The following is a 16,524-nucleotide window of genomic DNA, read 5'->3' on the forward strand; positions in this document are numbered from 1 at the left end:
AATGGACTTCCAGCTGGGCCTTTCAATCCCATCTACCACCAAAACATCACCAGAGCAAGGAGTCAATTCATGAACACAGTTATTTCTACTATAGTAAGAAGCAAATTCTGAGTTGAAGCAAATTCTAGACAAAGTATCATGTTAATCTTTAGGCAAAGAAATATTAAGTACTCCCTTTTCAAATGTCCCCTATGATTCTGTTTCCAAGTCACAGATCCTTTATCCCTTGGAGACTTTGACTTCATTGTTTCTTTCCAGTTTCTTGTTTCTATTTTTGTCAGTTTATGTCAATGCGAAGTACTGTTCTTATTTTCTCCACTTATAGTGGAATTTTATGTAGTCTTGACTCCTAGACTTTGAATTTAGATTCAAAGAAAACAATTTGGGCTAGGGATATAGCTCAGTTAATAGAGTGCTTGCCTTACATGCACAAGGCCCTGGGTTTGATCCCCAGCACCACAAAAAAACAAAACAATTAAAAAAAAAAAAAATTCAGCTAGTGTTTCTCTAGACACGTTTCAGAGATGATGTGTGATCAGTACTTTTGTTTCCCTTAGCTAAATTCCAACAAAGGAGCTGTTTCTTTTCTTTTTATTTGTTCTGTTATTCTTTTTTTTTTTTAATATCTTTATTTTATTTTTATGTGGTGTTGCGGATCAAACCCAGCGCCTCGCGCCTGCCAAGCGAGTGTGCTATTGCTTGAGCCACATCCCCAGCCCTGTTCTGTTATTCTTGATTCTAGGCACTTCTAAGTTATCTGTTCAGGTCAGTTCCACACTGGCCCAATCCATCTTGTGTCTTCTTTATCCTTTGTTTCAAATCCACATTTGATGTTCTTCAAAATCACTTTATTATTCCCCTTTCAAATACAAAAGCTACATACATACTCAAATATATGAATATTTTATAAAACAATTAAGAAAATATTTTTAAAACTCACAATGTTGGTAATCCCACTACCAAATACAAATACTGCTAATATTTTGGAGTACGTTTTCCAGGTTTTTTTATATTCGTATGCATGTATGTATGTATCTTAAAAACAAAAACAGGATCACAATATAAATAGTGATATTAACATTTTTCTCCCAACTTAATATGCCCAATCAAAAGCATATCTACATCATTATTTTTAATAGCCACACATAGTACTGCATTTCTTGGTTACTGCATAATTTACTTAAACCACTACTATGAAGTTTAGGTTTATTTCTCAACTTATGAACAGCCTAAACAATATAGTCCTGACTGAATAACACTGCATATATCTATCCTTTCACATTTTCATTAAGATAGATTCCTAGAAGCAAAATGTTATTTTATTAGGGAAAAATCTTAAATATAGAAGAGCTATGTAAAAGTCTAAAATATAAATGGGTAGAAAGAAAACAAAGAGAACTAAAGCAGCCAAAAAAAGAGAAAACGAAGACTTCTGTGAAATAGGCACATGCTAGAGGCTGCTCCTAAATAGAAAGGAGCACTATTTTTCAGTAGTTTAGCACAGATCACTCATTACCACATGAGTTACTTTCAATAAACTATTAAAAGTTCTTAAAGAGGAATAATGTAATCCCAATTAATAAATAGGCAATTGGAAAGAAGCACAATTTAAGAGAGAAAAACAAAAACAAGCATGGAAAACGACTTAACCTTTCTGATAAAAAATATAGTTTAAAATCATTATCTATAAAATTAGTAAACATTTTAAAATTATAATACTTAATGCTAGTAAAAATCTGAAACAACAAAAAAATCTCATAAACTTTTACTTTGCTTATGTGATAAAAATCAGTCCAATTACAATGCTTCTGTAATTTGTCAGTATATATATTAAAGCCCCAAATCTATGAGGGCTTAAAAGCAATAATACTACTTCTGCAGCTCTATAGATTTTAGAGCTATATGTGAGCATGCTGGTTCATAACAGTAGAAGTAGAAGATAACGGAAGGCATGTGAATAAAAGTATTGCTTTTAAATTCATATCTTCTGCTTAGAATTCTGGTAAAAACTGCTTTTATCCCCTCCCCAATTGCTGTCCTCAATTTCACCCTTCCTTTACCTTCTCCATAAATAATATTACCAATTGGATAAAAATTTGATTTTCTGCTTATGGTTATAAAACCAAAAAACGAAGTCTATTAATGGGATTTACAATGAGTACACTGAACATCATACCTGTACAAATCTGCTTCTGGTTGCTGGCATTCTATTACAGCTATAAGGCTGTCCAAATTGGCAACTGTTTGTAATACTGCTGTTTCTGGAACTGCCACATGTGTCTAGGGGGAAAAAAGGATTAAACTGTAACCAAATGTGACTTTAGATATCAGGTACTTCAAATCTCTTTTACAGATAAAACCTACTGTACTTGAGATAACTCAGCTAGATAATAAAACAGAAGGGAAAGAAGAAAGGGGTTGCTGAGATTACCTGTCTATGGAGGCCATTTACATACAAGGAAATGAAGTGTGTGCATACAGTCACTACTGTTCAAAGTTTATTATAAGCAATTTAACAGGGGAAAAAATGTGAATTTTCACTCTTGGCTGTAGTCTGAAAACTGAAAAAATTTAAAGTTGTCCCTTAGATAAAAAACCATCATGCCAGGCATGGTGATGCACGCCAGTAATCCCAGCAACTTGGGAGGCTGAAACAAGAGAATCATGAGTTCAAAGCCAGTCTCAACAACTTTGAGGTGCTAAGCAACTCAGTGAGACCTTGTCTCTAATAAAACACAAAATAGGGCTAGGGATGTGGCTCAGTGGTTGAGTGCTCTTGAGTTCAATCCCTGGTGTGTATATACACACACAAAAAAATAATCATCACAAATAATAATAAGACTATATTTTTCCTAAAATATACTTTCCATTTTCAGCTTGAATTGACTAAACCATGTTGGGCTACTCTTAAAATAGATACATAATAACACTTATTCTTTTTAAAAATCATGCTTTTTTAAAAGTTTCAGTAATTTAAAAAAATTTCTCCTTCATCAGATCAAATTTTATTACTTAACCAAAGGAAAATATCAGTAATAACACAAAGCTATTTTGTTCATCAAGAGCAGCACTCTAACATATATATGAACAAACCTTCAAATTAGTTTCTCCATCCAAACTAGCAGTTGTAACATGACATGAACCGTCAAGTCGATCTGAGGACAGAAGCACCAAATCTGCAGGGAAAATTTCATCTTTGGCTATTCGAACAATATCACCCACCTATGAAAAATTTGGGGGGAAAGCTGAGTAAACAGATTTTAAAAGGTAAGGACTTATTTTATTAGATTCTAAATAAGTACCTTATCAGAGTATTTCACTTTATTTTATTTCTTATTATTTTGGTATTAGGAGTAAAATTCAGGGCCTCCAGCATGCTAGGCATGCACCCTACCACTGAGCTGCACCCCAGCCCCTATCATATTACATTTATGTAGAAAAAACAGGCTAAAGCCTGTTGTACTAAAGTATAATCAAGATAGAAATTAATGCTCTAATATCAAAATACTATTTTCTATTATTTACTAGATGCATACCCGAATGTTTTTTGATCTAGTTTTCACAAGGCCACCACTTCGAACAACATAAACAGGAGCTCCATTTACTTCATTATCCGAGTTATGTCGTAACCAATCTTCATATCCCTGTAAATATACAAAGAATAAAAAAATACCCCTTTCAGTATAATTTTAAAACCATTTTGATCAAGTAAGAAAAACATTGTGAAAACTTCCTTAAAACATTTCAGGGCTGGGGATGTGGCTCAAACGATAGCGCGCTCGCCTGGAATGCATGCGGCCCGGGTTCGATCCTCAGCACCACATACAAACAAAGATGTTGTGTCCACTGAAAACTAAAAAAAAAATATTAAAAAATTCTCTCTCTCTTAAAAAAAAAGAATAAAAAAAAATTTCATTCACCAGATATTTGACATTTGTTCTTACTAGAAATACTCTGTTCTTTTGGTTTTCATGATATACATGGTTCCTGTTTTCATAGGCTCTCTCTAGCTACTTCTCCATTTCCTTATTGGAGGTCCACATTACCTTTGTGGACCCTTTTCTCACACTTCATTCTCACTATTTCTGTGTATTCATATAATACAAAATATATGGTAATTCTGAAATTTCTATCTCTAATTCATATCCTTCTGGATTCCAAACTTAATATCTAACTGCATTATTTTATCTCCATTTTGATGTCTCATAAATATCTTACAAACTAAATTTAGGATATTTCCCCCCAAATTTGTTGCATTTTCCATATTTCCTAACTTGACAAATGTCACTATCAGCTACTCATGCCAAAAATCTACAAAGTCATTCTTGGTTTTTTTTTTTTGTGGTGCTGGGGATTGAACCCAGGGCCTTGTGCATGCAAGGCAAGCACTACACCAACTGAGCTATATCCCCAGACCTTGCAAAGTCATATTCTTGACTCCTATTTTCCTAACACTATTCCATCACTAAATTCTATCACTTTAATGTACAAATAATATTTTATTTTAATTACAAAACATAAATTCACACTGTATTATTAAAGACTATAAACAGAAGTAAAAGAAGATTTTGAAACTGAGATTGACTCTGTTCACTTTTTTAAACAATAGACCAAAAGAATTAATTATAATTACAGGTTGAGCATCCCTAACCTGAAAACTGGAGTCCCAAAATGCTCCAAAATTCATAACTTTTTGAGTAATGACATGATGCCCCAAGTGGAAAATTCCACACCTGATCTCATGTGTAAAACATCATGTGCAAAAATATCTCAAATACTGTATAAAGTTATCTTCAAGCCAAGAGTACAAAGTGAATATACAACATAAATACATTTTATGTTTAGATTTGGGTCCCATCCCCAGGGTATCTTATTTTGCACATGCAAATATCCCAAAAATCTGAAAAAAAAAAAAAAAAAAAAACAAAACCTGAAATCCAAAGTAATTCATCCCAACCATTTCAGATAAAGAATGCTCAATCTGTAGTACCATTAAAAACAGGGTAGGCTATATGGGTCATTACTAGAAAGGGAAACAGACAAATATTTCAGCAAGAATCTTTTGATGTTAAGGAATATAATTTTTTTTAAGTAGAAAAGACTTTCTGTGTTATTTAATCAAAGACTCAAGGTAAAGTATAAGTACAGATAATGAGATGATACTTAAGAGATAACATTAAGTGATAGAAAGTAAGGTATAGAATTATAGACTATGTTTTATATTATCGTTTGTGGAAAATATCCTTACCTATATGAACACTTTAGATAGATAGGCTAAGTTATATTGGCCCTATTTAAGCTAAGATATGTCAATGTGAGAAAAATTTAATGGAGTCAAAACATCTTTTCTGAAACCGTCAAAAAGTACACTGTTATAGTTGGAAGACATTAACAGCAAAGCTATAATAATAATGGCAATATCTTTTCTAATATAAGTTTATAAATTCTAGTTCCTTGTACGTATTATTGTCAGATCAATCTTCCTATAACATTGTTTTAATTTACTATCCTGCTCAAAATCCCTGGTGACTCCCAAACCTTAGAGCAAGAATCTTGTAACTTCCTTAATTTAGTATCTATGTTAATTTCTACTATTACCTCTTAGTATTTTCCTAAAGAGGCTCAAACATTAATTAGCCTTATAATTCCCCAAAATAGGTCTTGTCTTTTCTCTCATTTGAGTCTTTGAGTTTATTTCTACCTTAACATTTTTCATTTGTTATTTTATCCATGTTCTAAGACTCATCTAAATAACATTCCTCCACAGAATCCTCCTTGATCATCCAGATGAAGTGCTACATCACTTTTTTGAACAGTCATGTCTAGCATATCTTATTACCACTCTATGTGGTTATTTTTGTATTTGGTCTTACCTTCCTACTTCATGGAGTTAAAGCTCCTAAAAGGTAGAGACCATCTTATTTACCAGAGCACTATATCTTGAGAATACATGACAGGTATATACAGATGGGAAAAATTTAAAAACAAACAACTGGTAATAGAGTCTTTCCTATTTTGGCAAAAGTGAAAAAAGCAAAAGCAAACTAAAAAGGGAGAAGAAAAGAATACCAATAAGGTTGGATCATAGCAACTTTCACTTCTACAATTTTTCTAAATTTCTTCTCTTGATTTATAGTGACAGACATAAAGACTGAATAATACATCGAAGAAAGTACTTTCTTTGTTTATTAAATGAGTAAACTTAGGAATAGTTATTACAAAATAGAAAAATTCAAGTCCTGAAATTTGCTTTGAGAAAGGCAGAAAAGCCTTATAGGTTAAATTTTCTCTTTGAAAATTACATATTTCCTCTTTTGCATTAGGTGTCAAGAAATTCTCATTTAGTTCTAGGGGATGGGATTGTGGCTCAGTGGTAGAGTGCTTGCCTAGCATGTGTGAGGACTGGGTTTGATCCTCAGCACCACAGAAAAATAAACAAACAAAATAAAGGTATTGTGTTCATCTACAACGAAAAAAAAATTAAAAAAAAAATTTAGTTCACAACAGCAATAACCATACTAACTCAAGTTTGAAGTATAATTTCCCTGTTTCCTACTTTAGATTTTATGCATTTTTACCTAACCCATTTTAGAAGAAGACAGGATGTCAATTATTATTGTAATTATACTAAATGATCGTTTTATGGATAGGTATATACCATAATTTTTTTCAACTCACTTCATGAATGGTATCAAATTCCAATTAAATGCAGTTCATATTTGGCCAATATATACTGAGAAATAAGGACAAGACATATAACAACATTTTACATTGCTTTAAAAAATATTCAATAGGTTAATTTATTCATTTATTCAGCTAATATTTAAAAGCCCATAGAGGTGTATGGTCTCATTCAGTCACTGGAAATAAGCCAGTATATAAAACAGTCTCTGTCCTTAGAGAGCTAAACATTTGAATGAAAATGATAAACTTTAAGCAAACATTAATTCAACAGAATACCAAGTCAGAATAAATGATATGAAGAAAAAAGATGGAAAAAAACATTAGGGAATGGTATGCTATGACCAGGAAAAGCCAAAGTTCAAGTACCTAAGTAAAATGAGGAATTGAGCCATGCAATTACCTGGTAGAAAAACTTTCCAGGAAGAGTACAGCAGCAAGTCATAAAGCTTTTCGATAGGAGCATGCTTACTGCATTTGAGGACAAAGAGAAGGGTACGGCTGGAGGACAGTGAGTAAATGTAAAAACAATGGGAAATAAAGAGAACCAGGAACTAGACTGTATGTCTGTGTAGATCATTGAAATGGATTGTGTTTTGGTCAGACAAGAAACCCTGCACAGTTTTAAATGGGAGGGTGGTATTATCTGATTTTAAGAGATCAATTTGGCTATTGTATGGAAACAGCAGGAGAGCAAGAGTAGAAGTGAGAAACTATTTGAAGAATAATGCAATTGTCCAGGGAAGAGATCATGATAACTTAGACTAATGAGGTAGATCTTGAAGCTAGGGACAAAAATAGTCAAAGAAGGAGATGCCAAGGTTTGCGGTGGAGAGATGGCAGAGCCATTAATAAACTTTAATAAGCGTTAGAGGGAAAAACATCAAGAGTTCTGTTTGAGATTCTTGTAAGACATAATAAACAGAACTGTTGTGTAAACAGTTGTACATGTGTTGGAAGTTCAAATAATAGTTTAAAGATAGATATAAACTTGAGAACTATCAACATACAGATGTTACTTTAAATCACCAGACTAGATGAAATCACTTAAGAGGAAAGTATATATATATATATATATATATATAAAAAAGAGGTACAAGGGATGAATATGTGTTACTCTGATGAGAAAAATGACATCTGGAAAACTGTACAGAATGATTTGAATGCTTACTGAATTACATGCACCAATTCTATTCCTTGATAGAAGAGTAAAGAAAGAAATCAAACTAAGAGCTGTGGCTCAATATTCTTTGCTACACTAGATTCATAATTTAATTGTTAATCCATAGACTCCTCTTATCCTCCTTACATGATAAAGAACATACTTCATCCCAAAGTGTTTGTCAATTTTATTTTCATGTCCATCTATACCTTATCTCTACATCTTCTTCTTATTATTATTATTTTTTTTGGTAGCAGGGATTGAACCCAGGGGCACTTAACCACTGAGCCACATTTCCAGTCCTTTTTTAAACATTTTATTTAGAGACAGGATCTCATTAAGTTTTGGAGACTGGGTTTTAATTCCTAATCCTCCTGCCTCAGCCTCCCAAGCCACTGGGATTACCCTGTGCCCAGCCCTATATATTACAAAATGAAAGTTCATCACATTTAGATAAGAAAAGTCAATTAACTCTCTCCGTTGGTAGGGATCACATCTCTGTATAATCAGAGATCCTGTCAAGATTTTTTGAGAGTGCTAGCTATAACAACATGACATTTTAAAGAAGACTTTATTTCTTAATTAGTATGTTTATCCAATAATTTTGTGTCTCTACACCTAGATTTTAATGTAAACTCATAATTTGGCTGAAACTTTTTTCGTTAGGGTGCTACTTTACATAAAAGAATAGTTGTAAAAACTAAGAAAGCACTATACAACTTTTATTCACAAATGTTCAATCCAGAAGTACGCGTTTTACTACCTGTAAACATATTCCTTCAAACTAATTTTCTTCAAATATCACCAGATTCTACTAAGATGATTATAATAAATTGTTTCATATATAAATTGGCTTGTACATATAGTATTTGTTTTTAACATGCTTCCTAGCTGTGTCAAAGGAGCAATATTTTAATAATAGTAATCATTTATCAGTCATCAGGTACCTGAAATATAATAGACTGGCTAACAGTTTAATTTTATTATATATTAAACAAATTTATTGCTTTCTTAAGAAATGGAGTTCTTTTCAGGATAATAAATGTTACTTTGTTGTGGAAAGATTTAGCAATTTCTAAATGAATTGAATGAAAACAACAATAATAGAAAGTATTTCATACCTGCTTTATGGCGGTTACTGTTATCACAAAAAATAATGGAAGTCCACTGGTAATTGGACTGGTAGGTGTATCAATCATGAGCTAGATTAAAAAGAATGCAGAGTATTATTTTTTTACACCATGTACATCATACTATTAACATCTAAAATCTCATTCTATTATGCAGCAAGTATAGTTTAATTTATAATTTCACAACTTCACCTTATTGGCTATGATATAAGGATTGGTAGAATATTTAAATCTGTATCGTACACCCACATACATTGCTAGTGTGGACTCAGTCACTCTGCTTTCTTAACACACGGTGTACTTTTAAGTTCTTCTTCAATATTGCCCAGAAGTAGAGCTACAGCTGTTCAGATCTTGTTTTACAATTTATTTGCACATCTTGAAAAATGCTGATAAATCTGTCAGTAATTTTTACCCTCGCATTCAGAATAAACTCAACACTGGGAAGCGAGAACTAGGAATGGGAGTATGGAAAAGGTTTTTTCCTACAAGCAATTTTGTTCTATCCAGCAGTCAGAGGGGGACAGCAAAGAAAATGATGCTGTAATTAAAATGTAAATCATACAACTGAGGTTTCAATAAGTTGCTAGAGAAGTAAAGAAGTATTTAAAGCAGTGATTACATATGGTTAGAAAGAACAGGGGCCTTATGACTTATTACTGTTCCTTTACTCTGAATAGGGCAATTAAATTTGTTCTATTCCACAGATATGCTAAATTCCTGATCTTAGCTAGTTATTTCACAAAGCCATGCATACTACTTGGATATGGCTAATATAACTTCTCACTTTTCCAAGAAAACCAAACACACATAAATCAGGAGATCCTTGAACTCTGTTCATAAAGAAAAGCAATTTAAAAAAAATGTAAATGTTTCCCAAAGCATTAAAATGATTGACTAGTATTAACTTTTCTTTTTTAAAATATATTTTTAGGTGTAGATGGGCATAATACCTTTGTTTTATTTATTTATTTATTTAATGTGGTGCTGAGAATTGAACCCAGTGCCTCATACATACTAGGCTCTATCACTGAGCTACAAATCCAGCCCTAAATTTTTCTTTTGAAATCCCAGGTTCTACTGAGAGAAAAGTAAAGAGCTCATTAAAAATTTTCAATGCCATATTGAAAGAAATTTATGAAGTTTTCTCCTAAAAGCATAACCTCTGAAGGAAAATGATAATCACTATTTTTACATCTTGACTTATACTCAGTGATTTCATAGGCTTCTCTCTTGATAATTTGGATGTATAAGAAAAAGTATAATATCAAGATTTAGAAACTGGCAAACCAGATTATAATGAACAGAAAAGGCTCTCCTGAATAAAGACTCTGTACTCCTGGAGATTCTTAAAATTAAAACTGTTTAAAAAATTTGAAATTAAAATTTCTTTATTTGAGATGAGGGTCTCACTATGTTGTCCAGGCTGGCTTCGAATTCCTGGGCTCAAGTGATCCTTCTGCCTCAGCCTCCTGAACAGCTAGGGCCACAGGCATGAACCATTATACCCAGCTAAAATAAAACTTAAATTAAAAAAACAAAAGAATTTCACTTTATTCAAAGATGATTCCATAGGCAGGCATGTGCCAAAAATATGCACTGTATATTAACAGCCAAAATATGTTCTGGGCAGGATTCTGAACTATGATAGGTTATATCTTAGCTTAGATTTCAGTTATCAGCTCTATGGTACATCAGTAATGAAACAAAATACAACTGATCTTAAAATCCATAGGCTATTTTTTAGAAATCTAGATGTGATTTAGAGAATTTATTCTTTGACTACATTGTGACACCTCTTATTTTAAAAAAATGATCCCATGGGCTGGGGATGTGGCTCAAGCGGTAGCGCGCTTGCCTGGCATGTGCGAGTTGCTGGGTTCGATCCTCAGTACCACATAAATATAAAATAAAGATGTTGTGTCCACCGAAAACTAGAAAATAAATATTAAAAAAAAAATGATCCCATGGTCAAATACCTAAGAACACAATGTAATTTTTCCCTATTCTAAGACATATTTTTAGAAAACATGTTTACAAACAATAATCCATTAAGTGATAAAGCTTACCTGAACCAAAAATATAATAAGAAAATAAAAGTTTGCCACTCTTCTGAATTGTTCAAATAAATTTTTTGGAACAAAATTCCACACAGTATACTATAAAAAAAAAAAGAAAGAAAAAAGGTATCAATAAATTAATGTCCTAAAATAATATAATATATGCTATATTGATGTAAACATAAGAAAAGTAAAATCAGATTTACTAAATCATCAAATTCATATAGTTTTTTTTTTCCTTTGTGTGTGTGTGTGTGTGCATGCGCGCACATGTGTGGTAATAGGGACTGAACCCAAGGGTACTCTACCACTGAGCTACATCCCCAGTGCTTCTTATGTTTTATTTTGAGACAGGGTCTCACTAAGTTGCCCAGGCTGGCCTCAAACTCAAGATTCTCCTGTGTTGGCCTCTTGAGTAGCTTGGATTACAGGTGTGCACCACTGAGCCCACTTTTGTAACTCTAGATGCTATAGAAACTAGTCTCTGGTTTCTAGTTTCAGTAGTTCTTATTATTCTACTTTCCTTTTTCCTCTATTAGTAATTTTAATGCATTTTTCAAAAATTAGATAAATTGGAACTTATAAATTTTGCTATTAAATTGTTGATTTTTTAGAAGTTAGAGAAGGCAGGTCTAAGACAATATTTTAATAATTTATTTTGGACTTTGTTATACAAAATTAAATAATGGTAAACATGAATAAAAGTTGACGGAAATGCTGACACTAGATAACATTTATTTCATTTGGTTCAGTGTCAGAAATAGAAAATGGTCAAATTATTCAGTTATCTTTTTTTTTAGTACAGAATATGGAAAAATTATCTAGTATGTTGAGGAAGTAAGAATGTTTCAAATAAATTATTAGTGGGAAAACCATAAACAATTTCATAAAGGTGATTGTAAATGATCAAAGTATGTTACATGAGCATACAAACATGCCACAAAGAAACCCATTATTCTGTATAACTAATAAAAATAAAAAATTAATAATAATAAATAAATAATAAAAAGTCTCAAGAAGAGAAATGAAACTCTGTTACAATGTCAATTTTAAAAAGACAGTAGATTTTAATGGTCAAGAGCTAGATGCTTGGGGCTTAGACTACTGCGGCCCCAATCCTAATTATAACACTCATTAAATAAATAACCTTGGACTTAATCTCTCTGTGTCCCACATTTGTTCCTCTATAAAATGAAGATAATAATAATGCACATATCTTATAGGGTTCTTAAAAAGATTAAATAAGCTAATAAATGAAGATGTAGAATAGAACGTGGCTCATCCTAATTGCTACGTGTTTGTTATTAATTACTCAGTTCATAAGCTCATAATGCTGTTTATAGGGACAGGGTAATATACTAAAGATTTTATTTGCATCATTACACACAACATAACTTTATACATAAAATAGGGAGATAGTTTATAGAACTTTTACTTTACCCTATGTCTATTCTCCCAGTAGAATGTAAGATCCCGGAGACCAGGGACATTATTTTATCTATTTTTGTATCTCAGGTACTTAAGCTACACTTGGCCCAAGGTTGGAGATCAAAAATTTTGCAGAATCAGTGAATGAATAAATAAAAATGGTCAAAATAAGTTTTTTCCCCCTCAAATATGCTGACTTCAGATAATGAAGCCTTAGTGGTTAAAAATTAGATAAACTGGAACTTATCAATTTTGCTACTAAATTGTTGATTTTTTAGAAATCAGATAAACTGTTTCTTCAAAAATTTTAAATTAATCAATGTGAAATACAGTTGTGTTCAAAGATAAAGTAAATGAAAGAACATGAATAATTCAAAGAAAAAGGAAAAAATGAGAAAGAAAATGTTCATGAAGAGGGTCATATTTGATGTGGCTTTAAACAAGGAACATTCAACAAGTTGAAAACGAAAAGCAATAAATTAATTTAAAATTTTTGAAGAAGCAGTTTATCTAATTTCCTCTGGTGCAATATTACATGCTTTTTTTTTTTTTTTTGGTAACAATTGGGTGGCTATATTTTCAGCCCTTTTTATTTTGAAACAGGATCTCACTAAGTCATTTAGGGCCTTGCTAAGTTGCTGAGGCTGGTCTCAAACCTGTAATCCTCATACCTCAGCCTCACAAGCTGCTGGATTACAGGCATGTGTTACTATACCCATTGAAATTAAATATTTTACAAAGAAGTTTAAATTCAATATAGGGTACTTATTATGGCCAATGAAAGGAAATAAAGCAGATCATGTACCTAAAAATGTGTATAACACTTAATTGATAGGGGAAACAAAGAAGCTTATTATTAAATAGAGGAGGTTAAGAACAAAATATTAACAGTTGTATTCAAAGATGAAGTAAACTAAAGAACATGAATAATTCAAAGGAAAAGGAGAAAATGAGAACGAAAAAGTTAATGAAGAGGGTCATATTTGATGGGGGCTTTAAACAAGGAACATTCAACAAGCTGAAAACTAAAAGGAAATAACGGAGAACATTTGAGAAAGACAGGACAGTATGAGAAAAGGAACAGAGGAGGAAAATTCATCATGGATTTGTGGGACAAGATAACACAGTCTGGAAAGAGTTTAAGGAGATAACAGGATGGTAAAAAGATAGTAAAAAGAGAATAATCAAGAGTCAGGCTTCACTTACATTCAGGAAAAAAGTAATAGTGTCTACATAAATATCTACATTCTTAAAATCGGGTTCAAAGACATGAATTCTATATTTTAAAAAAATCTAGAATCTCCACAAAATTTTACATTTTAAAAGCTGTGGCTAACAGGAAGGAATCTAGCAAAGGTACCTTGGTAGGCAAATTTGACATGAGCATTCGTAATAGCAAGTAATCTAGTTGGGAAGGAAGTTATGAAAGCAATAGTGGCATGATAAAAAAGAAAGAAGGTAGTAATGACAGTCTTTATTTATGGTGAAAAAGTTTTTAAAAAGGCAATGTTAATTTAAACATCTATATTTTTGAAATTGTGGTCAAAATATGAAACAATACTCCTGCTTATGAAATAAGCCACACAGTGGCATTTATTTAATTCTAAAAGTTTTCAGGAAGGACAATCAGCTTTCTGTATTGGCAGAAGAGTTTAATGAAGTGGTCCTGTGAACTCCCAGTAGGTAAAAATTAAAAAAAAAAAAAAAAAAAAAAAAAAGATTTAAGAACTATTTAAAATCCTGAAAAGTGTTTTTAAAATGGAAGAGAGTTTGGAAGGAAAGAAGAAAAAAATTGTAAGAAAACAGAACTAGAAATTTTGGACTTCGTAGCTTGGAGACACTGTTCAACTTCCACAACTATGGCAGCAAAACAGAAGAGAACCGTGACCTATTCACCAAAATATAAAAATGTGATAGATATTAGAGCTCAGAGCTATAAAGCTAGCTGGAAATGTAAGGGGAAAATACAAGAGAACCACACAAAGAAAATGACACAAATTCAGGATATAAATGATATAAACCCAGGCTAGCAGCTAAACTGTACACTAGGAAAGCAATAAACTAATACTGACACTTGTACCAACAAACCTGACTTTCAAAAGCATTATGTTAAGTAAAAATAAGTCAGATACAAAAGATCTGAACTGTATGATTATACTTATATGAAATTCTAGAACAGGCAGGACTATAATTATAGCAAACAGATCAGTGGTTGCTAATGCTAAGGGTAAGGAGGAGGGGGACTGGCTGCAAAGGGGCATGAGTGAACTTTGTGGAGTGATAGCTATATTGCACATTTTGACTGTGGTGGTGGTCACATGGTATATATTTATCAGAAGTTATCGAATTATACACTTAAAACTGATGAATTTTCTTGTATTTAAATAATACTCCAAGTTAAGGAAAATCTTAAAAATTTCAAGGATGTTAATTTCTGACATAATTTACTAAAAACTATGTCATTAGTATAGAGCTCCTCCATCATCACAGATTCTGGTATTTCCTCTTCCTCCTGCTGCTCTAGAGCTATTGTCCAAAATAAAAGACATCATTAATGGGTATGTCATATATATAAATAATGTGAAAGCAGAAAAAAAGGGGTAGGACAAAGAAACACCTGAACTAAGACAACATCCTTAGGTAAGATGAAATCAGGATTACAGAAAAAATATTAGTCTCTCTGGAAAGGAGGGAAGATGTTTCTTACAGTGTTCTATCAAGCATTAGCTATGACTTAAGAACTTTACACTCAATTTCTATTGACTCCAATCTTCTATAACTGTAGTGTTGGATAAGATAGCCACTAGTCACATATGGCTCTTGACATTTAAATTAAATTAAAAATTCAGTTTCTCACTGGTCACATTCAAGGCCACAACAGCCCTATATGGCTAATGGCTATCATATTGAACAATGCGGAAAACATTTCCAACATGAGAGAAAAGTCTATTAGATAGCATTCCTGTATAATCTTCAACTTCAAATAAACTAAGACATCTTAAAAATGTCACACAGAAAAATGAAACAAGGAAGAAGAAGAGTAAAGCAGTAGTTTGGTACCATAAAACATTTACAGAAAAGTGATAAGACTGGAGGCAAGCAGGCTTTAAAGTCATATGGAATGGAGTTCAAACTCCAGTCTAGTCACTTACTAGTGTGTAAACATGGGAAAATTAAATACCCCAGCATAAATTTAAAAGAAAAGTAAAATGAGTATAATAACACTATGTAAAATAGATTCAATAATAGCTATCTCACAGGGTTGTTTTCAGGATTAAATGATATGAGAAGTAATGAATATACTACCTAGCACATAAATATAAGTATTAGCTCCTTAGTTTAATTGGAACTAAAGGTAATTTTTTGGCATGTTGGCTACCTGATTACAGCAACCAGCAACTCCTTTTATTTCATAACTCATCATTTTAATTAAGATAAATCTATTAACCACATTTTATTTTGTAAGGATACAAAATAAACTTGAACATACACAATAAATCATTTTTCAAAATAAAACGCTATGTATCTACAATTTTAATAATAATAAAAGTGTTAATCTTTACCTTAGATGAAATGATCCGGTTATCTATAAATTTCTGAGGTGTGTAAAGGCCATTCTGAGGAAACCTGTTGGCTATGTAAATAGTTCTTGTGTCACTTTGATGTGGTGGGTCAAAACCCTAAGACCAAATGAGAAAAAGTAATGTTTGTAAATAAGGTTAGTTGTTATGATACTTCATAAGTTGTTTTATTTAATTGATCAGATTACATATATAATTAAACTGCAGATAGACTCAATCTAATTATTAGAAGAGTTGTTTTTTTTCTTTTGCAAGTAAACAGGTATATTATTTTCAGATATAAATAAAATATACCTTCAGTAATAAAAATAGTTCATATCTTCAGATATATTAATACAAATTAAAAAATCATATAGGAGACCAATAGAATTATTCGAGGACAAAGCTTCTTTCACTACTGAATTCCTTTTTTTCATTCTGCATATTACTTGTCTTGTCTTCTCTTAGGAGTATTCCTAAGGGATATGGCAGTCCTACATAGC

The 16,524-nt window shown here is 32.0% G+C and overlaps 1 protein-coding gene across 2 annotated transcripts in view; it reads right to left on the minus strand.

Annotated features, from left to right (window-relative positions):
* Nucleotides 1-16,209, minus strand: part of Atp11b (ATPase phospholipid transporting 11B (putative)) — a 79,873-nt gene extending 63,664 nt beyond the window's left edge. The window contains exons 1-6 of one of the 2 annotated variants that reach the window (XR_007351626.1): nt 16,025-16,209; nt 11,043-11,132; nt 8,965-9,045; nt 3,537-3,644; nt 3,094-3,222; nt 2,177-2,280 (exon numbers count right to left, since the gene is read on the minus strand). Coding sequence is in view for 1 of the 2 variants with exons in the window: in XM_015494222.2 (XP_015349708.1) it covers nt 2,177-2,280; nt 3,094-3,222; nt 3,537-3,644; nt 8,965-9,042 (419 nt within the window). In the remaining variant the exon portion in view is untranslated. The remainder of the gene's footprint in view (nt 1-2,176; nt 2,281-3,093; nt 3,223-3,536; nt 3,645-8,964; nt 9,046-11,042; nt 11,133-16,024) is intronic. The other variant, XM_015494222.2, reaches the window with a different exon arrangement.
* Nucleotides 16,210-16,524: the final 315 nt, after the last annotated feature.

Source organism: Marmota marmota, unplaced genomic scaffold (assembly GCF_001458135.2).
Source record: "Marmota marmota marmota unplaced genomic scaffold, marMar, whole genome shotgun sequence".
Lineage (NCBI taxonomy): Eukaryota > Metazoa > Chordata > Mammalia > Rodentia > Sciuridae > Marmota > Marmota marmota.